The 23,558-nt window shown below is 38.9% G+C and overlaps 1 protein-coding gene and 2 pseudogenes across 1 annotated transcript; 2 read left to right on the plus strand and 1 right to left on the minus strand.

Annotated features, from left to right (window-relative positions):
* Positions 1-612: 612 nt before the first annotated feature.
* Positions 613-3,615, minus strand: LOC148185933 (T-box transcription factor TBX3-like). Its single transcript, XM_088073061.1, has 4 exons — positions 3,116-3,615; positions 2,755-3,022; positions 1,838-1,984; positions 613-759 (listed from the first exon to the last, which is right to left on the minus strand). Exons 1-4 carry the CDS (start codon positions 3,451-3,453, stop codon positions 613-615), a joined length of 900 nt encoding a protein of 299 aa, XP_087929187.1. The 5' UTR covers positions 3,454-3,615.
* Positions 3,616-5,925: 2,310 nt separating this feature from the next.
* LOC148185934 (uncharacterized) lies at positions 5,926-22,592 on the plus strand (annotated as a pseudogene).
* A 242-nt stretch (positions 22,593-22,834) lies between these two features.
* Positions 22,835-23,556, plus strand: LOC148185935 (uncharacterized; annotated as a pseudogene).
* Positions 23,557-23,558: the final 2 nt, after the last annotated feature.

The following is a 23,558-nucleotide window of genomic DNA, read 5'->3' on the forward strand; positions in this document are numbered from 1 at the left end:
ATTGCCTTCTCATGTTTTTGAAAGAATTCAAGAAAAAAATGCTCAGGTTTCAGAGGGTTATTATCACACACAATAACTATAAAAAAACAAAGAAACGCATATAAAGGGGCCTTTGTGCATAATGTGCGGCTTACTTTTACTCAAGTATATTTTGCATGACTGTACTCTTGTACTTTGACCTCAACTGAACAGAGGCAGAGGCAAATAGACATGTAATATATGTTATTTTTACCATTATCGCTGTGCATCTCTCCCCCTCTCCCTTCCTCTCTTTCTCTCTCTCTTTCTCTTTCCTTTATGTCATTATTGTAATTTAATTGTTATTTATGACATCTATTGCACGTCTGTCTGTCCTGGGAGAAGGACCCCTCCTCAGTCGTGGGCTTTTCCTTCGGCAATGTGAGGGTCTAAGGGCAGAGGGATGTCGTATGCTGTAAGGCCCTCTGAGACAAACTCTGATTTGTGATAATGGGTTTTATAAATAAAGTTGACTTGACCTGACTTAATAGAATATTTTTACAAGCCACTTTTTGCTTCTTTGCTTTTTGCTTAAAGGCTCTGAATCTTTAATGCAGCATCCACATGTGTTGCTCAGAACACATGGACAGTTATTCAGAATAAATGCACAAAGTAAGCCTGCCTTCTGAAAACTATTGACTGAATGAATGAATGAATAACTTGCCTTTTTTCTCTTCTTCCGTTGCCCGTGTCTCTGAATCCCTTCGCAAAAGGATTGTTGTCTATTTTCAGCTGCGTTATCTGAAAAGAAAAATGTCCATGAGAGCAGCACCGAGCCTGCAGCTTTTATGTCACCTGGTTGATTATCACTGTGACAAATGTTGCTGTAAAACATTACAGCAACATTTGCAACATATTACACTAAACAAGCAGTAGTAGTTGCCAGCATCCTACTTTGATTTTACCAGCACACCACTTAATATACTTCAGCAGTATATTACCATTAAATTTATTTAACTATTCTGCAGTGGAAATGTATTATTATTATCATTATTATTATTTTTATTATTATTATTATTATTATTATATTTTATTATCTATTAGGTCTATTCTGGTCAAATGAAAAATACAGCATAATGTTGTTAAATCATACAGCAGCTACAGTTTATGTTAACTTTTGTTTAGCTCCAAACAGCATCGGATCTGTGTTTCACTGTTTTTTAATTAGTACATTACTGTACTGTACTAATTTACAGAATTTGGCTGTATTTGTACAGCAATTCTTTACGTTAACTTAAACACACTTAACCCTTTGAAACATGGGCAAATTGGCTTTTCTTTTTTTGGGGGGGGGGGTTGTTTTTTTTAAGAAAACATGGGAAGAAGGAAATGAGCAACTTAACAAGAAATGACACAGAAATTAGTGAGAAAAAAAGTGCAAGAAAATGAAGATTAGCAAAAACACAAACAACCAAACAAATGGGAAAGATGAAAAACAATAACTAAAAAGAAAAATAAGGAAATTACCTGTAAAAAAAATTTTAATGTACTAATTTCTTGCAATTTGCACAACATTTCTTGCCAAGTTGCTCATTACTGTATTTCCCTCTCATGTTTTTGAAAGAAATCAAATCAGTGTGCTCAGGATTAAAAGGGTTAAATACTTCTGAAAGGCACCACAAGAAAAGTGATGTTGATCCAGATTTCAAAGGATCAAATATACTTACATGTTCAAATATTAAAATGCAGCTTAATATATAAAATATACCAAATATGAAAATCTTAATTGTAAATGATATTAGCATAATATTCTTTTGGACACTGAGCGTATGTTTGTATTACAATGATAATAATATGTATTTTTTTTAATTCCTCTTACCTTATCATTTTGGTACGCTGTCACTGCGATGAACTCTGTCTCACTGAAGACGTAAGTCCAAAAGGTACCGTAGGGCAATTTCAGGATGTCATTGGCCTTCACTATATGAAACCGCGGCTGGTATTTGTGCATTGAGTTGAGAATTGTCTGCAAAAAATTATTCAAAAAAACTAAACAATATAATGTTTAAATCATCTTTTGGGAAAATAACATCAATTGTCTTGTTAAATGAATTAAACAGTTATGGCAAGGATAAAAGCAGGAACTAGAAAAATTAAATCAGCATGACAGTGAATCTATTTCAAATCACCGCAAAAGCAATCAGCATTCTTGTGTTGTGCATCTTAAACAGATTTTTAGGTAAAACTTTATAATAAGGCTACAAATAATATACTTCAGTAATCGCTTATCAATTATTGATGCTTATAATGATTTAATACATGTATTAATGTATTTAGCTGTACTCACTTAATTTAGTGAAGTTTAAAATGGCAAGTGATATGACCTTGCTCTTTCTAAGTGTTACAGCTTTTGTAAAACAACTTAGTCTGACTTGCCAATGATCTGTGAGTTCTGTTCTATAAATATATTATCTATTATTATAAATAATAAAAAAACAAATGAATAAATAAACACTGAGAAGGGCGTAAAATGCGCCAAACCATCCCTATTAAGGTTAAAATTATGTTACAGAAAAAAAACATAACAAACCAACAAACAACAAAATATGCAAAATAAATAGTTTCTTCAGCACTTTTTAGGTAATTTTTGTGTTTGCTTTCAGGTGACTTTCCTGTAACTTTCCTCCATCCATCCATCCATCCATCCAGGTTTTAAAGGGGTAAGTGTATAATTTCTATTATTATTACTATCATTATTATTATTATTAGGAGCTGATATTAAAAATCTAAACTTACAAATCCATGCTTATCGGAAATGTTGTTGGTCAGTTTGAGTTTGTGGAAGTTGACCACTTTGGACATCCACTGCTCTCCCGTGGCCGGACTGTCTGGGTGGATGTACATGCGTTTCGGCATCTCCGGGTCCGCCTTCCCCGCCACCATCCAGCGGGAATTGTGAAACTTGTATCTGCAGTCATCCGCCGCCACGATGTCCATCAGAAAAATATATTTGGCTTCTCTGTCCATGCCGGTGCACCTGGCCTTCAGCGGCGGGAACATGCGCCTGTGGGGGGAAGAGATAAGGGTCTGATACATGCAGTCATTAGAGCTCAGTGAGACTATCCATCCATGCGTAATTACTAGACGTTTACTCTACCTCCCAGATTTAGTAATAACCATTTCAGTGCCGCATTTGTGGAAGAGTTTCCAAAGGTCGTTGGCTTCCAGATAAACTTTGGGCTCATCCTCTGTCACTCCCCCTCCTTCCACTATTTCGGGAGGCTTGCGCAAAATCTGCCCTGAGGGCGACGTGGGGATCATCGGGTCCGCGCTGCCATACAGACCGGGTTGTACTGAGACTCGGGAGGATGAGGCCGCGGCTGAGAACACCGAAGGACCAGCGAGGATAGTCCCGTGAAGGGCTGTGTCTCCAACTCTTTTTGGATAGGCTTGTGGCACCGCGCATGGGACGCACGGCTCCGAGAAGCTGCGCATGGTCTCCAAAGGAAAAATAAACTTCTTCTCCCGTCACTTTAACCTTGGTGCCTGCAAGATACAACCACCTGCATACTTTAACGTCGCTGAGACGCAGCTTTAATAATTAGTTTCCTTTTTTCTGGATGTTTTGTCCAGTGCGCTCTGCCTCCCTGCCTGCATGTGTCCGTTTTGCCCCCTGACACGTTCGGACCGGAGTGTGACACCCAGCAGTGGGTGGAGTTTCGCTGTTAGAACACTTGATGCGTCCAGAATAATGCTGCCTCGGCTTTCTTCAGCGGCCTAACTGTGTGACAGTGATTTTATTTCACATTAATCATAAAGCCACACACCAAACATGAACGAGTTACAAGCACACTGTTGATTATTTATAAGATTTTACTGTAATATTTCACAATAAAAATACTATGAAAATGATACAGTAACTTAGTGTGAAAGTAATATAACTCGTAATTCGTAAGTTATTGTAAATACACAGTCAAAAATCTGTATATAGCATTTTATCATGTTTACAGTAAATTATTGTGAAATACTACAGTTATATCCTTTGTAATCCTGGAAATAATCATTGCATATTCATGACTATACCACTGTATCATTTTAACAATAATGTCTTGTGAAATATTACAGTTACATCCTGTGAAATCCTGGGGAAAAAATCAGAGCATCCTCATAACTGTATCATGGTTTCAGAAATGTATTATAAAATATCACTGTTACATCCTGTTGGACCCTGGGATTAATCAAAGCATCTTCAAATCTATATCATTGTATAATTTTTACAGTATTTGCTTTTGAAATATATACATCCTGTGAAAGCCTGAATAAAATCATAGCATTGTGATATCACTTTGTCATAATACAATAATTTATTAGGAAATATTAGTTACATCCTGTAAAACCCATGAAAAAATCACAGCATTGTTGCACACTGTATATTATTTCCAGGATTTTATGCAATGACACTGTAATATTTCACAAGAAATACTGTGACATTTTTACAGTAACTTACTGTAAGAGTAGTGCAACTAGTAGCCAATAATTTATTGTAAAATATACAATCAATCATTTTACAGTGTATCTATATCTCTGTATAATTTTACAGTAAAAAAAAATACTGTTACATCCTGTGAAACCCTGGGAATAATCATAGCATCTTCATATTTGTATTATTGTATCATTTTTGCAGTAATTTATTTTGAAATAGTACAGTTACATCTCGGAAACCCAGGAAATAATCACAGCATCTTTGAATACTGTTAATTATATCCAGGATTTTACGGGATGTCAATGTAATTTTTTACAAGAAATTAATGTAAAATGATACAGTAACTTATTTTAAAAGTAATGCAACTAAAAGCCAGTAATGACATGTAAATATGCAGTCAAACATTAATAAAACAAAAAACATAATCAGGCATCTCTAACTTTTTCCCCCTCAGTTCAACATACGCCCCATCTGAGGGTCCCCCATGAACACTGTAATGAACACCATGACTGCACCATCAGCCCAACACTGTGCTACAGACACTGACATCATTCCAGCCTCCTGCGGTTCGATCAGCTCCACCGATGTTTTCTCTCCTCGCAGGCAGTGCTGCATGGTGACAGTCTGCAGGGAGGCAGATTTGTGGAGCTTCAGCGTCTTGTTCCAGCTGGATTATGCTCTGGGTTTTTTGTTACAGTCTTTTTATTGCTCAGTGGCCCATGACAGTAGAGACATCCCAGGGGAAACTCTATGTTTAATAGCAACTAAGCAAACGGTATTACTGAAATCAAAGTTCCTGAAAATATTTGATTTGCTGCAGGAAAATAGTGCATAATAGTGATTCAACCTATGCACTTCAGAGAAACCATGCGAGGGGTGGCTTTTGGTGCTGCAAACTTACACCAAAAGCACTGTCAAAGATTTTATGAGTTTGAAATGAGAACAGACCAGAGTGATAGGGGCAGTGCACTGGTCAAACAAACCTGGAACTTTCATGTGGGAGTCTGGAGTTCACTTCCTTTCTGAATGTGATGTTTTTTACACCTAACCATGGGCCCTTTGCCAAAACCTTACCCTTTGTGCCTTTGACACATAATCCCAGCATGTGCTGCGATTACGTGGGTACTGATGCCCTGGTGTTGATTGCCATGTACTTTTGCTTCCTACACATAACCACAGGCTTTTGTAGCATAATCCCCCAATGTGCTTTTGTTGACATTCCAGCATCAGTAGCATTGGTAAATGTACTGCATTTGTATAGTTGCTTCTCTAGTCTTCCGACAACTGTGGCATGCTTGTACTCAAAGACGACCCGCTCTACCTCTGAGCCACAACCGCCCCATTAAAAAGGACTATCGATGACTGAAAATGGCAACTAAAATTGGTTTATTTTGCTTTGAAAGTACAAGAGTTGCAGCCACTGTGCTTAAAGTCGGGTGTCAGTGACTGTCCATTTATTAATAGCTTGTTACAACTTGTAAGTCATGGCCTTTGATGAAACAATGGGAAGGGATAACTGCAGTTTTAGTATCACGCTGAGGTTTGTATTTCAGCGAGGACTTTGCTGTGAAATCAGGAAATACCTCACACTGGACCTTTTGTCAGGGCTTCCCGACAGCTCTCTGATCAAATGCCTAAGTAAGCACACGTCCTATTCAGAGATCATTCAAGATACGCAATGGGTGGCAGAGCCGTTGATGACCTAATCTTTTTCTGGCAGAGAAGCAGGGGAAAACCCTGCCACTCAGACAGCCAGCTTCAAAGTCAGTAATCTGAACCAGGCCGAGGATGATGGCAAACAAGATGCCTGGCTGCTTTCTGAGGGTTTGGCCCACAAGCTGCGTGTGAAACCTGTCACTGAGGATAAAGCCACAGATCTCCACTGGGTCACTGCCCAGTAACACACTCTCCCAGTAAAATCTTCACATTACTGGACGGTCTGTTTTTGGTGTGGGGATCGAGTCCATGAGGCCGGAGCTGATATCACCCCCTGCTTAGTTAAGTGCCTGAGTTCTTTCATTAAAAGAATATTGCATGAATTTAGCATAGCTGTCTGGTAACACTGTCGGACTTATGATAGACGGGAAAAAGTGACCAGAATGAACGTAGTCAGGTTCACAATGTCCTAACTGCAACTATACATTTTTGGAAAGTTTAGAATGTGAAAACCCCAAAACCAATGTTTTCTTTGGTTTTCAAAATGGCGACCACCCATAACTTGTTTTTAGCTGGATCTGTCTTTATAAATGAATTGGCTTCTGATACCACTTTCGCATCAAAATTAGAGCATGGATGCAGGTTTTTTAAATAAGGGTAAACCCACCAACTACTGCATTCCCACTGCCAGTGAACACACCGCACGAGTCTGCCTTTCAACCAGCCTCATATTAGTGTGTGTGTGTGTGTGTGTGTGTGTGTGTGCTTGTTGGTGTGTCTGTGTCACGGACAGACAGGACAACAGGTAAACAGTAGACAGCAGCAGGAACAGAGATCTTTGAAAATTTTTCAGTGTTTTTTTCTTTTTGGTGCAGATATGTTAACGAGCTAAAATTACTGCGTTCACCTGGATGTTGTGTTCTCATCAATGCCGATTGGAGACAGAGGCGATAAAAACCTACGTCTCCTACAGAGACATTTGACCCGGAAGTGAATGCTGACTATACACATTCTCATTGCATTAAAAAGCCAGATGTTAGCGGGTCATAGTGTTTTTTTGTGCAGTGGGAATGAGACTTCAGTTAAGTGGTTAACTGACGCTTTGCTAAGTCCCTCGTCATGCAGACTGGCCAATCGTAGTACAGCATCAGCCAGCTCCAACAAGGGTCCAACAACTACGCAGCTGTGCTCTATTGATCATTTCAGACTTTCTTGATCTTCAAGCTGCATACCTCATAATTAAATGTTGTGCTTGTAGCACATTGTGTAATAATGACACCTGTTACCTGGAGAGGTTGGAAGGAGATTTTCGTTTCTTCGCCGTTCAAAACCAAAACCAAAATCAAGTCCTGGAAGGTGTACAGTTAGCTGGCTGCTACCTTTAGGTAACTACTGAAGGTATGTTCTTCTCAATGATTACACATTTAAAGCTCTACAAAAATTCGCTGTTGTTTTCCTGCAGACTAAATGTCTTCTGACCTCTGACTAAATCTTCTCCTCAGCCTCACTGGAAAGTTTCCAAAGCATTCTGGCCGCACTGTCTCCCTAACACCTCTCATGTTTGGACAGTTGAACATTGATGAATGGCCTAATGGTAACAAGTTAGTGCGAGTGAACACAGTTGGGCTTTGGAGGTGAGAGGAATGTAGTTTAACAGCAGAGCAGAGGTGTAAAGAGAGACGTGGCCACATGTGTAGCGGTGGATCAGACTGCAAGAAGAGCCATGAGAAAGTCAAGTACAGCCAGTCGCCATCAGACTGCAGCGGCTTCTATCAGGCTGACCTTCATATCATATTCAGCCTAACAAAGTGACGGAGATTTCCTCCATTACAAACAATCATACATTTTTCAGTACTAGAAAAAGTATCATATTGCATTATTACAAGTATTCATTAGAATTGTATTCTAGTATTGGAGGAATTGAGGACGATATAAATACAGTTTTTCTCAATTTCTAAGGCAACCTAAATGAAACTGGGATCCACTTGATCTTCATCATCACCCTCTTAGCACAGCAGAAGTCTTCTCTTGCAAATAAGTTGACACTCTCATTGGTTTTATACATTTTAAACACCCTTTTCAAAACAGTTAACACTGATGTCATAGAGACACCTAGAACTCTATTTGATTAACTGAGTTAAACAAAAGGAAAACACCTGCTGACAGCTGCTAGAAATGACTGGCATAATTGTTCATCTCCAATGCATCTGTGTAAAATGTCTTTGCACAATCCTTCGATACAATATGCCTTTTCTGTTTTGCTTTTTGCTAGTATGGATGAAAGCTGCAAATAATGAATGAAATTTAAAAAAAAAGAGATAACTCTTCCTTTCTTATATTTTTTTTCTACAGTATTTCAAGAGGACATCTTTAAGTGCAGCAGAGTTATTTTCTTCTTTTTAGAGAAAAGAATATAGTTCATGCCGTGGTGTGTTTTCTTGCCTTTTTTGGCACATACTATAATGATGTAAAGTATCAACAAAGAGCGCAGTCATGTGGCACAAACCAGTGTCGAACCGCTTCATATCCATGAATTTATCCATTTGACACCAAGTCACATTTGCTTTTGTTTCATGTTTTTTTTTTTTGTGAGTGTGAGAGCATTATGCAAACAAAATAGTCATTTCTTTCAGTTTTTGTAAATGTATCTGCTGAATGGACAAATATGTTCAAGCAAATTACAAAAAATGTAACTTATAGAATCCTTATTTCATTACTTTTAGTCTCATTGTTGTAAAGGTACCCTGAATTAACCCTTTGAAACCTGGAACAACACGACTTTTCTTGTGCTGCATTCAGAAACCCTTCACAAGTATTTCAACATTTGAACCCTAAGCAAAGTGATTGGATTATTTTTTTTATTTTCTATTCTTTTTTTTTTTCCAAAACATGGGGAGAAAGGCAATGAGCAACTTGGTGAGAAATGTCTCACAAATTGCAAGAAATCTGCAGATTTAGAAAACTACTTTTCAAAAGCTAGGGAACAATAACCATGAAACTTAATTTGTAATTATCATAATTACATGTTTTAAATTATTTTATGGAATTATTCTAATTTTTGAGCACCCTTTTTCAGGCCATTTTATTTATGTTGTTGCTGTTGTTGTTTTACTTCCCTATGTTTTTGTTTATTTGTTCAGGGATTTATTGGTGCTCATTTTTGTTATAATTTTTATTTATTTATGGGTCATTTCTTTTTGCCCTCTTATCTTATTTTTGAATGAAAACAAGCCAACTTTGTTATTTTCTACACAGTAAAAATAAACAATTTGTTTTAACTTTAAAAGGCTAGCATCCAGAATGCTTTAAATTTTTCAGTTGACTGACAAGCTGAATTGTTGCAAAAATACCTCAACTTGTTTTCTCAAATTCACTTAATTTAAAAACTTAAGCTGGGACACTAACAACTTAAACTGTACATAACAATATACGTAATGCACATATTTTTCCCCAGAGTCCACCGGTGGGTTAATCTGGCCCTGCCCTGGTGCTGGCAGGAGCCAGAGCTCTCACTTTACCATATGTCTGTTTGAGATGTGGCTGATGGACATAATTCACACCAACACGCCTCAGTCAGACATCTATTTCAGAACATGTATGCAGACGAGTCGTGTAGGAGATAACCTCTGGGCTGCAGGTGTGAGAGGCAGGTTTGAACCAGAGGATTCACAAGGTGATGTTAAGCATTCCTCACATTTCCCAGCTCCTCAGGTCCCCTCTGGAACCAAGCAGACACAGTCAGACCTGCTCTTTAGGCCTAAAGATGAACAGTACCCATCAGCTCTGGAGCAGGGTGTAGACTGAAGATTAAAACGTTGAAATACCAGCAACGGCTCTATGTTTGCTGCACAGAAAGAATATATTCAATAGAAAGGGGAGCACCTGTATTCTTGACGACACTGAAAAGCAAAAAAACAGAGAAAGGTCTACACACTTTAGCTCCCCATGCAACATTTAGTGAGGAACTCACAAGTGAAGTTTCCAGCTAACAGCTCTTCTTCAGACTTGGTAAACAATATAAAGCCACCATCTTATATAAGCCCAAGGCTTTGTTCACATGACCACATCACCTGATGCAAAAAACCAACACAACAACAACACAAATAATATTCTCATAGAATATACCATTGAAAAAAAGACAGCATATATAATATCATCAACATGTAGAAAAAAAGAAAAATACATGTCAGCATAATTGACAAACATCAGGGGGGTATTCCAGAAAGGAGGTTCAACAAACTCTGAGTGTAACTCTGAACTCTGAGTTGACGAGATGGGAAACTCTGAGTATCCGGTTCCAGAACAGCTGATCTGAATTAGTTCGGTATGTTCACCCTGAGTTCATCATGTGCACGACCTCAATAAAAAGCCATCATTAATGGAGCCTTGATACCTCGATTCACCATGGCAACTGCTGAGAAACAGAAACCAAGCTACTTTACCCCACTGGAACTAGAGGTCCTCATGCTGCCAACGGAGAATATTTAGAAAGAAAAGTAACACCGCTGCAGCAGTTAAAGAGAGAAAATCGCTGACCGTGTCATTTGTGTCAGTGCATAAGTTTGAATGCACTCTTCCACTGATTTAACATTAACCGCACTTCATTAAAATTGCAGCATACAAGTGAAAAAGTGGTGGATTGAATAACTTTTGATTTTTATTGAGGTGCAATCCCTCAGGGGGAAAATGCACTTTGAAACAACTAAAAATTAAATATAAAAACATAAATCAGAAAGGTAAGGCATATTTCACTCAGCCATGATTGTAGGCCAGTATCACTTTGGTTTTATTCATATGTGACGTTAAACAACGTAAATATTCATACAGTTGCTATTTCAACATGTAGTCATTTAAACCCCCAACAGAATGCTGTTTTAACACATATATGTTATCTCGCCTAATATCCTGCTGAGTAGATTATCATTTAATATTGATATAAGTCACACACCGTGAACACATTATTAACTTTCTTCATGGGACTGAGAATTACTAAGATGATTGTGTATTAGATTATGGTGCATATAAATGTGGGGATGGTATTTTTATTTAGCTGACTGATAATTTATTATCCCAGTTTTGTTTTATTTTATTGTTTTTAGTATATTAATTTTATATTTTATATTTTATATTTTATTCATTTTATACATACATGGAGTTCATTGTTTCAATAAAATACTAATTATGAAAAAAAATAACATCTGAGTTTTACTCAGTCAACAGAAAAATGGTGTGTAAGATTGGATATGTATGGCTATGTTATAAAGATGAATGATTGAGTGTAATGAAAAACTATGCCATTATAACAAATATTCATTGGGGAATGAGAGCACATCCAATGGAGATCTGAAAATCCTCTCCCGGCGTAAGGCACTGCCTAATTCTGCTTCGATATCGATCGGATTGGACAATCCGTGTCTGACAGCTTGTTTCAGATGAGAGGAGATAGGTAGAAACTCAGTTTTTTCTGCAGCGTGATTATGTTCACAGAGTCAGGTACCATGGTGATTGCCTCAGAGTTTGACTTAACTCTCTTTCTGGAACGGATAGCACAGAGTTTCCCTCATCTCAGGGTTAACATACTCGGAGTTTTCACATAACCTGCTTTCTGGAATACCCCCAGGTGATCAGCCATTGTAAATTCAATAATGCTGGAAATAAATAGAGGCGCCTCTATATATACTAATAGAGTCAATTGAAATTTCTATAGGATTTTAACAGGACCATATGTACAGATGACACAAACATTGTATCATGTCCAAAACAAATAAATGAATAAATATAATAATAATAATAATAATAATAATAATAATAATAATAATAATAATAATAATAATAATAATAATAATAATAATGTACACTTTTTCTTCCCTTTTTAGCATAAAAAGCATGCCTTTTCATTTTGTTTTTCATTTGTACTTTGATTTTCTTCGGCCCATTGCCCTCTATTCATATCAGTAAGAGTCAGAGTGGCAAAAAAGATGATGAAACTTTTCTTCATCTGTTCAATCTCATTTAAGTATCTGCGTGAATTTTGTTTTTCCAGTATATTCACACAAAACAGAGGTTTTTGCATGGGAAAAAAGGCAGTGTGGTTTATCCAGTAGCAACAAGGCCATAAATCAACTGTATGGGAAGGTGAGCACAGAAAAAGAATGAGAAATAGTTGTGGGAGGAGGAGGCGGAAGGCCCCTAGGAATCAATTTTGACACATTAGACCTATTAGCTTATTGAGAGGTAAATGATGGATTAAAGGCTAGACGGTAAACAGAGCTGTAACTGTAAAACAGCTTCTCCACTGATGAGCTCACTGATGACAATAGGAAGCTACACACCAACACCTCTCCATCGTTATTTGATGTCAAAAGAGGAGTCAGCTTCAAGTTAATAACAGTTCTAAAGATCTGTATCTAAGGCCACAATAAGACACTTTAATTGCATGATGTATTGTCCATTATTTAAAAAACATGCCTTTATTAGCATTGTTAATATATCACATTACATTGCATTTTCATTTAAAAAAATGTCTTTAATCTCAGTCATCAATAACATTTTCTGGATGTTGCTTTGAAAATGTTCTTCTTTTGCTCTCATGTAACATTGTGGGAACATTTTTTTAAAAAATGAGGAACATTATTTGAAATCATCCTTAAAACATTCTTTGAACATTAAGTTAAAATCTTTTCTTTAAAACATGATTACAACTTGCAGGTAACATTAGCCAATGTTGTGGGAATGTTCCCTGCTAGCTGGGCAGTTTCAAAATTAGTGTCGCCAATTCAGTATCTGACCAAATGTCTCCCCTTCTGTTCCTGAGATATATATGCTGAGTAATGGACAGAAAAGTGTTTTTGCAAAATCATTATGGTGTCACAGTGAAGCTGACCTTTGAACTTTTGGATATAAAATGCCATCACTTCATTATTATATCCTAGTCGATATCTATGTGAAATTTTGTCATAATTAGCATATGAATTTTTGAGTTACAGCCAAAAACATGTTTTGGGAGGTCACAGTAACCTTAACTTCTGACCACCAAATTCTAATCATTTCGACATAAGTCCAAGGGGAAGTTGGTGCCAAATTCAAGGAAATTCCTTCAAGGGGTTTTTGCAATATCATGTTCATGAGCATGGGATGGACAGACAACTCAAAAAACATATTGCCTCTGGGAAGGACTATCACCAGCACAAAGGCATAAAAAGTTGTTTTTCAGCCTTTACTATTTTTACCTACAAGTCTGCATTTTTTGTGAGGTTACAGTGACCTTGATCTTTTGACCTTCGACCACCAAATCCTATTCAGTTTTTTCTTGAGTGGACATCTATTTCAAATTTGACCAGACTCCATCAAGGCTTTCTTTCAGACATTGCCGTCATGAGAATGAGCCCAACACTGTCCACTAAATTCGACTCAGTTCATTGTTGAGAGTAAGTGGACGTGTCAAACTTCCTCAAGGCCTTTTTGACATATTGCCAAAAACTGACGGTTCCATCATTCCCTGCAACATTTTAAACTGATCCGCTGTATAAATGCTTCAAAGGACTGTAGAAGTAGCATTAGTGCTGATCTCACCAACACAAACACACTGCATTTCCTGGGGTTAGGGTTAGGGTTCCTCTTCATAATAAAAGCCTACTAGTGTTTTACCAGGTGAATCCTTTTAATGTGAAGCTGCAGCAGTAGTAAACATTGGGTTTGCATCAGAAGGAACTTATTACAGCATTTTTGGGCCAGAGGCCCAATCACTTTGTGGACAGATATAAGGTACAACATACAACGTACAAGGTATAAGGTAGTTTTATTGTCATTTTTCTTAAATGTCGTTTAAGAAATTATATTGAAGTTGATCCTAAATCCTGCTACATCTTTTTGGCATTGAAGGAGGAGGACTTAACAGAAATTTATTTTAATAAAAATGATTGTGATTTTCATGTCATTTTGCAGCAAGTTTATATTTGTGATTTTTGCCTATAATTGACACTGTACTGTATATGAGTGTTCTATCATTCCAGTGGTCAATTTGAAGCTGCACATCACTGCTTACCCTGATCAGCACGTCAGTAATCACTAATTTGAATGACAGACATTATATAGTTGTAAATGAAAATAGTCATTAATATGAAACGAGGCTTTATATAACAGAATAATAGCAGTGAGAGAGACAGGTTACATCAGAGACAATAATGTTTTATGAGTTAATAATAATGACAAATATTCTCCCATATTAATAGAAGTGTTGCAGTGATAGACAACTCTCAACACATTTAAATCTCCTGTCTTTTCTTTTAGTTTGCACTCCAGGTTAGTTCCCTTCACTGAGCACTTTTCAGGATAATTTACAGAAGCTGGCAGACCGTTGCTAATTTTCTGGAGTAGCTTTTCACTGCATGAGGAAGTCAATCTTTTCAAGAAGTGTTGAAGTGTACAAATCTGCTTTTAAAAATACAGACGACGTTCTGCTCTCAATCTAACACCAGCTGAGTTAATTATAATACCTCTGTAAACAGTATGGCAGGGATACTCACTTTGCTTCACTGCAGTATGGACTGACTGGAATGTTTGACCTACATATTTGTATTAATCATAATGTTGTGAGTCTAAAAAAAGTATATCTGAACTAAGCTTCTGCATGTCGTTTGGCAGTGAAATATTGACGTGTGTCTGGGTAACCCATCCTGATAAAGAGTAGCTGGAAATGAGAATTTCAATTAAGAAGATGTGTTTTCCTTCTTGTCAGCACAAAGAGGATGAAGGGAATGAAAAGCCTATTAAAGTGCGTCTGAAATTAGCTGACTATATTTCAGCCCACTGACTGCTCTGACAATATTCACTCAAGCCTATTGATTTGAATAGTGTGAATATTTATGTCCAGAGGTGTTTGCTTGCTCTTAGTGTCTGCGCTCTTTAAGCAGGCGAAGAGGACACTTATGGTCTGCTGTAAGTGCCCATATAACAGAGGCACGTCCTGCCAGGAGAAGCATTAAGGTCTCCTCATTATTTAATCATTGACTGCTTCTCACTGTGGGCCTGTCAGAGTGCTGGACACACTGGGTTAGCTCCACACTGTCTGTGTGCAGAGTCAACCCACACAGTGACCATTTATCAAAGTGCTGTATAAAAATATCTCACATCTAGGTGATGTCATTGAAACAAACCAACTGTATTACTTATTAAACCAATGTCCTCCAACATTTTTTTTTTTTTCAATTCACTCCAAACTTACTGCACAGCATCTTCAGATTATCCTATGCAGACGCAACACACACATTTTCAAATGATCAAAAATTGAGCCTGCAGGGCATCAAAATGCATCACTGTATACATGTACTGTGAATTCTCTATAAATAAAGCTCCAGTGTTCATAAATAAAGACAATATTTTGTTGTCAGGATAGATGAAATGTATTCGATATCAGAATTGTTTGTCAAAAACTGAATTTTTGACAGCATTTAGAATTCTGCCATCATGTAGCCCGTAGCAGTCAATGAAAAAACAGCATCTTTAAGCATCTTTTTTCTTTTACTTATGGATCAATCAGTTTGTAAAAATACATTCCAGATGTTTCCTATGATGTCTGTGTGAAGTATGAAAATTCTCAGAATTTTGTCTTGATTACTAATTTTTTTTCTTTTACAGAAGTTTGAAATCAGCCTGCAAATACATGTACAGCTGTTGTGCTGCTCCCTGGTGGTTGGTTGTATCAGAGCATGAAGTCACCTCTAAATTCTACACTGACAAGGTTGCTCAACTTGATAACAACTTGCTATTGGTACCTAACATCCATGAGTTCAAGTGTCAGCTGGTGTAGACTAAATGTGCTTTTGCCTCTTCAGACATTCCAGACCGATTGCTGTACAACAGCTATACTTGAGTGTGCTTTTTCTTAACACTCTTTTAACCCTTGTATTGTCTTCACTTTTGGGACCCTCTGGTATCCCTTTGGTCAAATTGACCCAGGACATATTTGGAATTTTAAAAATAATTCTGAAATAAAATTTTACTTCATAAACCATAAACATATTTTGTCTTTATCTCTAGTTTTATTTTTCTATAGGGATAACATATATGTTTAATGATTGCAATCAGTCTCTACTAGAACACAATTAAAAATGGAAGTGTGATTTGTTTTTTTTGTAATGAGCTCCGTCCTATTTTTCCGTATTGTTCCAACCATTGTCAGCTTTCTTTTGAGAAGGTTGTACGACGTGAAAAAATGTTTGCAGGTAATGCTGTGGCCACTGAGGCCTTGTGACATATCCAGCACCACTAACGTCCCTGGTTTCTTTCAGCAGCTCCTCCTTCTGGCTTACCTGTATAAATGTGCATGTTCCATGCATAAGATGAAACAACATCACAGGCAGCCCAGATTTTGATGCCATACCTTGCTGGTCTTGAGGGCGTATACTGCCTGAAAGGGCAGCAGCCTCTAAACCCCACAAGCCGTTCGTCCACAGTCACATGGGCCCAGGGTTGTAAAGACAGGGAAGCCAGTTCACCCACTGGTCCCACACAGTACAGATTGCTGCAAACTTCTCTCCCCGCCGTCTGACCGGTCATGAATCTGATGATCTGAGAATACATGGAGGCTCTTCAGAGACACTGTGGTTCAAAAAATCACTCTCCCTGTCTCAGCATCTCACTGACTGTCAGTCGACTCCCCTCTTGACCTGTAAACACCAGCAAGGATGAGGATGCCAAAGTAGGCATGCAGAAGCATGATGTCCATCTCTTTCCAGTGGTCACTGATAACACGTCTCCCCTCAAGTTTGGTCATATCCAGATAAAATTGAGTCAGGAATCAGCAGCTCAAAGAACTGACTTTATATCCTGAACATGAGTCACTGCAAATCGTGTGGGCCCTGGTACCATCCGTATTATGTTAGCAGATGAGCGGGGGGGGGGGACTCTCACTGGGGATAAAGACTATTCAGTCTGTCCATTCTTAGACAAATATCTCTAATGTGATTCTCTTCAATAAGAGCTCTAAAGCCCTCTGACAGCTAAATCTTTTGGTCATAGTGAGGGTGGAGGATTCTGTACTGTGATGTAGAGGTATTTATCTCTTTTGTCCCACACCCTTGATGTGCAGGTGCGAAGCATATAGTGCAAGAAAATGTTTGATTCATTGCACAGAGACAGGCCTTTAGTTAACTCAAATTCAGCTGTTATCATTAGTCATATTTCTAATTTTTACATTACTTCTCTCATTAATATTATTAATATTATTCAATTATATTTAGTGCTATAATTATTATCAATCATATATTGTTGTTACATATGTTAATGTTATTATTGTTGTTCTTGTGTATCTCTCTCTCTCTTTCACTCACACACACACACACACACACACACACACCATAGACGTGAACATGAAAGTCGCTTAAGCCCTCGCCATGTATCCATATATCTTGTTCATGGATAAAATCATGACATTTCACATCACGTTTCTTCAGTGCAACTCCCCTCTAGTTGCCGTAAACGGCCGTCCAAGTCCAGGGGTAAACAGTCCAAAAATAAAAGAAATCAGTCAGTCCACAAAGAAAAAGAGGGGCAAGAAGTTGGGCTAGGGGTAGTGTGTGTGTGTGTGTGTGTGTGTGTGTGTGTGTGTGTGTGTGTGTGTGTGTGTGTGTGTGCGTGCGTGTGTGTGTGTGTGTGTGTGTGTGTGTGTGTGTGTGTGTGTGTGTGTGTGCGTGTGTGCGTGCCTGTGTGCGTGCGTGCATGTGTGTGTGCGTGGGCTCAGCTGGGCCGCTTCTAACCACACAGGCAGAAGCAGAGTTGCAGCTGGCTCTGTTCAACAGTTCGTCCAGTTCATCTAGCTCGCCATCTTGGCTGGTCGTTCAACAAAGAAAAGAAAACAGGCCTGTCCAACAGACAAGGTCAGCTTTAACATACATGGCAATGTTGTCATTAACAAAAGACCAATAATCAAGCACCAAAATATCAATAACTACAATTAAAATGTCAGACTGTTATAGGACAGTTATTCAAACAATCAACACGATTGAAATACTGATGCAATTGAAAAATTAAAATGTCAGACTGTCACAGGACAGTTATTTAAACAATCACCACGACTGAAATACTACACACTGCTTCCAGATCCATAACATAATTCAGGTTTGTAGACTAGCATTAGCCACAGTCTGAAGAAGCTAGCGTCAGCCATTAGGCTGAAGGAGCTAGCGTTAGTTGCTAACACGTTTCTTATCACAAACAAAATTCACGAGGCAGAGCATTCACACAAACCTCTTCGCAATGTGTGGCTCTTAACTCTCTCAAATAAAAACACAGACAACCTTTACTCAGAGCATCACCAAGGCTAAATCAACAGTAGCAGCGTGCTAACGGTGTTAACACCATCACAACTCACCAGTTCCAGAAGTCAAGTTTCCCTTGATTTCGCTCTGCAACGGCACCAGGTCCAGGTACACAACTACAGATTAACAAGAGACACTATGCATTGCATGTTTGACAGTGGTAAATGTGAATAATGTAAGTAAACGATCCACCCGTAGCAGCACTGTGCTTCCGCGTCTTCAACAGCATGCCAGCCCGTCATCAACGGTCTATGGCTGCTGCTGCCGGTTAAAGCCCTGAGGTTGCTCTGAGTGGTTGCCCCAATCTCGCAATTCTTCCACACGAGATCTACCAGGTAAAGGCACCTGAAGACACTGTAAATCTGACCTGGGTTACAACAGTATCACGTGAAATTCTCATTTAAGTTGAAAATTTTTAACTTGAACGACGGCCGCAAAGACGCAAAATACATGTTTTTGCTTCCACCACATCTATTCACATTTTTACATTGACTTTGATGTAAACTTGTGGCATGAAATGCTTGCTTCGCGTTCACTATGATCACACCATTAGAACCCACAGTGTACACTGTCATAACTTAAAAGTCAAACATTGTTAAGAAACACGAGCAGAGTTCTCCAGGTTATACTCCATCTCTGCTGAGTTTGGTAAATAGTCATTTACTTTATCTCCGTGGTATATGAGAGAGAGGTTCAAAGTTCAGGGTGAAGTGTTATGAAGAGGTAGTATGTCCGACTGTATACATACTGCATGTAACAGTACATACTGTGTAAGGGCAGCTGCAGTACCTAAAAGTAAGAAAAGAAGTATGTGATTCAGAACACATTATTAATCAGAGAGAGGCCATCACTGAGAAAGTAGCTCTGAAAGATTAGATCTCATTGTGACCTTTCGGGGACTTAGCAGATTTTGACACAAGAACTCTTTTTAGGAAAAATCCAGATCAGGTAACAAAGGAGAACCCTGCGGCTCTGCATTGTTCCTTCATTTCCAAACCTATAAACACCCATGAGCTGTTGGAATCATCCAGAATGTTATTGTGTGAAAGTGATGCCTTCTCTTCCGCTGACACTCCCCACTGTTTACTCTACGACAGGTGTGGAAGGCTTTCATAAAGACGAGCAGTGAATTGCAGTGTGACCAGCACAGATTAAAATATCTCCTGACCTTGCAAACGGGGATTACAATGCAAGTCTGCCGCAGCGGGAAGCGGCTGCACACAGCATGCCCTGCGAGCCACACTGCAATCCGCCCTGCTCAACGAGCCCGGGCAGAATTTACGGCCCCTGACGTCTGTGTTGGTGTCCGCCACAGATTACACAAATGGTGATGTGTGGGTGTCAGGAGAGGTGCGAGACGCTGACGTGTCAGGTTTCAACGTTCAGCTGGAACTCTGCAGTCTTCTCAGTGAAAATGAATAATCCCTACCCAGGGGACAGATACAGGAAATGCTAAGGGCCCCACTCTGTCTCTTTGTGTGTCTCTGAGGAGCAATAGCATCAATGCATTACTGTAATCTCTTCCAGGATCCTGACACAAGCTGCCGTCCACCATCACATGTCAACACTTGGCTCTGTCCAACAGTCCAACCAAGGAACAGAGCTGCAATAACACTAAGTACATTTACACAAGTACTACACCAAAGTACAAATTTGAGGTTCTTTTACTTGAGTATTTTCTTTTTATGCAACTTTAAAGTTTTACTCTAAAAAACGTGAGACGATTTTATAAAATGTGATGTTTTTAAATAAATTAAATTACCAAACCGTTTATACAGGCACAGCTGAAACGATTAATTGATTAATTTGATAAATATTTAAGTCTTAATCTGTGTTTTAGTCATTTTAATATTTTTAGGTGTGTTTTTTGTGTGTTTTTCATATATTTTGCATTGTTTCAGTGGAGTTGTTTTAGTTATCTTTTTATAATAATATTGAGGTGTGTGTGTGTGGGGGGGGGGTTCTTTCTTCATCATAATTTGGAGTTTTGGGGGCTGTTTTCTCTATTTTTTAGAATAATTTTAAGGTTTGTTGGTGTTTTTCTATTATTTTATAAATAGTGTTGATGTTTGGGGTGATTTGTTTTCCTTCTTTTTTGAGTTTATTTGGTGTTTTGAATATTTTTTCTGTCTTGGGTACATAAACTTTTAATACTTTATGTAGTTTTTCCTTAATATACTTACTTCAATATACTTAGGTAACAATGTCAGTGCAGTTACTTGTAACAGTATTTCCATGGTACACTAGTATTAGTACTTTTACTTAAGTAAAGCAACTGCATACTTCTTTCACTACTGCCAAGCACCATTCTTTACTAAGACACAACAAGGCTGGTAACACGAGAGAGAACTTAGTCAAATCTAGTTTAAGGTTCATTAGAGATGCCGTCATTCGATTTTTTTTCTTGTGATGAGGCAAATCATGAATGTGAAGTGGCTAATTTTCTGTCAGATCGAGAGACTGTTAGGTTCTCATCAGTACTGAAAATAAGTCCTTTTAAAAACGAATAAAAATATTAGGGTGCCCAGTAGCTCAGCTGGTAGAGCAGGTGTCCCATGTACAGAGGCTATGCCCTCGCCATAGCAGCTGCAGGTTGGAGTCCTGCCTCGGCCTTATATATATATATATATATATGTGTGTGTGTGTGTGTGTGTGTGTGTGTGTGTATGTATATATATATATATATATATATATATATATATATATATATATATATATATATATATATATATATATAACATTTATATGTGTGTATGTGTGTATGTCATCAGTTAAAGCCTGTGCTATATCCATTTTGTTTTGTATTGTATTAGTATTGCATATTTAGTATTTGTACATTGCCTATGTGTCATTGTTTGTCTCTCTTGACTGTACACACACATATATACATATATATATATCAGCGGGACAGTTGGGAGACTGGAGTGAGGGCCCTTAAGCAAGGTCCTTAATGGTACCTGCTGAACTCAAGCATAAGCAGACATTAATACAAGCCTGGAATGCTACTATAGGAGCAATCCAAGCATGATGAGATATATGCAGAGGATGTGGGAACAATGGATACTTCGAAACACTGAAACCCATCATCCTCACTTATTGAGAGACAACTACTAACTCCGTGCTCCAACATCCACAATCACAAGCTGCTTTCACAATTAGAAACTGAACAGTTACAACAATGTCTCAGCAAGGGGGAGCCAGAATTAGAGCGGTCAGAGTCAACCACTTCTGAGACTTGGGTTCCAAGCCTCAGAAACACTGAACACAAGGGCAGCTGACCTGAGAAAGATGATTATAAACAAGCTGGAAACCTGGCACTGCTGTGGTCAGTTACCACATGTGTATATCCATTTTGTTTTGTATTGTATTTGTATTGCATATTTTGTATTTGTACATTGCCTATGTGCATCGCTACAATGCAGCGCTACAATCTGTCCCGACTGAGACCATAACAGGGACCAATAAGACACACAGCACAGTGGCAGTGATCCTACAGATGCTTGGCTATAAGATGAACAGCACGAGCGAAAACAGGAGCAGCCATGAAAGAGAAAGCTGGAGGCCAAAATCAAGGAAACACGGAGTAAAGTCAGCCTTCTATCACAGCTGCAGGAAGGTGTGACCAAAAAAGAGTTACTTAAGAAATACACCAAACTGTCCATACCAGAGGCACTGGAGACTGCCAAACAGAGACTAACAGCACTGGCTGCCCACGTGAAGAGATGCACTAGAGAGGTCAAAGGCAGGAGAATTAACAAACTGTTCTCCAGCAAACAATCCAAAGTGTGTGCACAGTGGCAGGGTAATGGTAAAACAGCAGCAGCACCCAGAGCTGAGACCAAACAGTACTGGAGAAGCCACACCTAACACCAATGCTCAGCCGCTAGAGGATCTAAGAGCAGACCACGTCAACTTCCCAGAGCAAGACCCAGTACAGATCACACTGGTAGATATCCAAGAAAGAGTGTCACGTGAAAGAGGTTGACTGCACTCCATGGACACCTAGCAGCACAAATGAAGCAACTGCTGTAAGATGGGATCCACCTAGAGTGGATGACCCAAGGCCGGACAGTTCTAATCAAGGTAGACCTCCAGAAGGCAGTGATACCTTCAAACTATCGTCCGCTAACCTGCCTCTGCTCAACATGGAAGCTCCTGTCAGGCATTATTGCGGCTAATGAATAGGGATATCGCTCAATACATGAGCAGGGCCCAGAAAGGAGTCGGCAGTAACACCAAGGGAGCCAAACGTCAACTCCTGGTTGACAGAGTAGTCAGCTGAGACTGTAAATCAGACAGACCAATCTGTGCACCACCTGGATTGACTTTAAGAAAGCCTATGACTCGATGCCACATATGTGGATCCTGGAATGCCTGGAACTGTACAACATCCACAGGACACTGAGAGCCTTCATCAAGAATGGGATTGTGGAGGACAACCCCTGAGACCAACTCACAGCCAACTGCCCAAGTGACCATCAAATGTGGCATATACCAAGGTGATGCTGTTTCCCCACTGCTGTTCTGCATAGGTCTGAACCCCCTGAGCCTGATTATCAACTAGAGTGAGACCGTTTCCAAAGTGGAGCAACCCTTTAGCCTCTACATGAATGACATCAAGCTGTACGCTAAGAGTGAGCGTGACATTGACTCACTGATCCACATCACCAGGATCTACAGCAACAACATCAGGATGTCATTTGGGCTTGATAAGTCGTAAGGTAAGACACATGGTATCTAAGAGAGGCAGGACAGTCACAACTGAAGGGGCTGACCTGCCAGAGGTCAACATAGCAGATGTCCAAGACAGTTACTTTGGAATCCTACAGGCAAATGGTAACCATAATGAGGCAGCAAGGAAGTCAGTCAGAACCAAATAACTTCACAGAGTAAGGCAAGTCCTGAAAGGTCAGCTGAATGGAAAGAACAAGGTCAAAGCCATCAACACATACGCACTGCCAGTCATCAGATATCCCGCTGGTATAATCACATGGCCAAAGGAGGAGATAGAGGCCACAGATGTCAAGACAAAAGATAATCCATGGTGGGTGTCACCCCAAGTCCAGCACCCTGAGACTGTACACTAAGCGGAAGGAGGGGGGCCAAGGACTAGTGAGCGTCAGAGCCACTGTCCAGGATGAAAC

This window comes from Plectropomus leopardus, chromosome 22 (assembly GCF_026936395.1).
Source record: "Plectropomus leopardus strain MGB_pleo_1.0 chromosome 22, ASM2693639v1, whole genome shotgun sequence".
Taxonomy (NCBI): domain Eukaryota; kingdom Metazoa; phylum Chordata; class Actinopteri; order Perciformes; family Serranidae; genus Plectropomus; species Plectropomus leopardus.

Bases quoted from the DNA above. Each gene is read 5' to 3' on its own strand.
- LOC148185933 (XM_088073061.1), bottom strand. From the start codon at position 3,453: ATGCGCAGCTTCTCGGAGCCGTGCGTCCCATGCGCGGTGCCACAAGCC. The intron at 3,023-3,115 runs GTAGAGTAAACG...TTCCCCCCACAG, and splicing joins GTTATTACTAAATCTGGGAG to GCGCATGTTCCCGCCGCTGA. The intron at 760-1,837 runs GTAAGAGGAATT...TTTTCTTTTCAG, and splicing joins CAGCGTACCAAAATGATAAG to ATAACGCAGCTGAAAATAGA.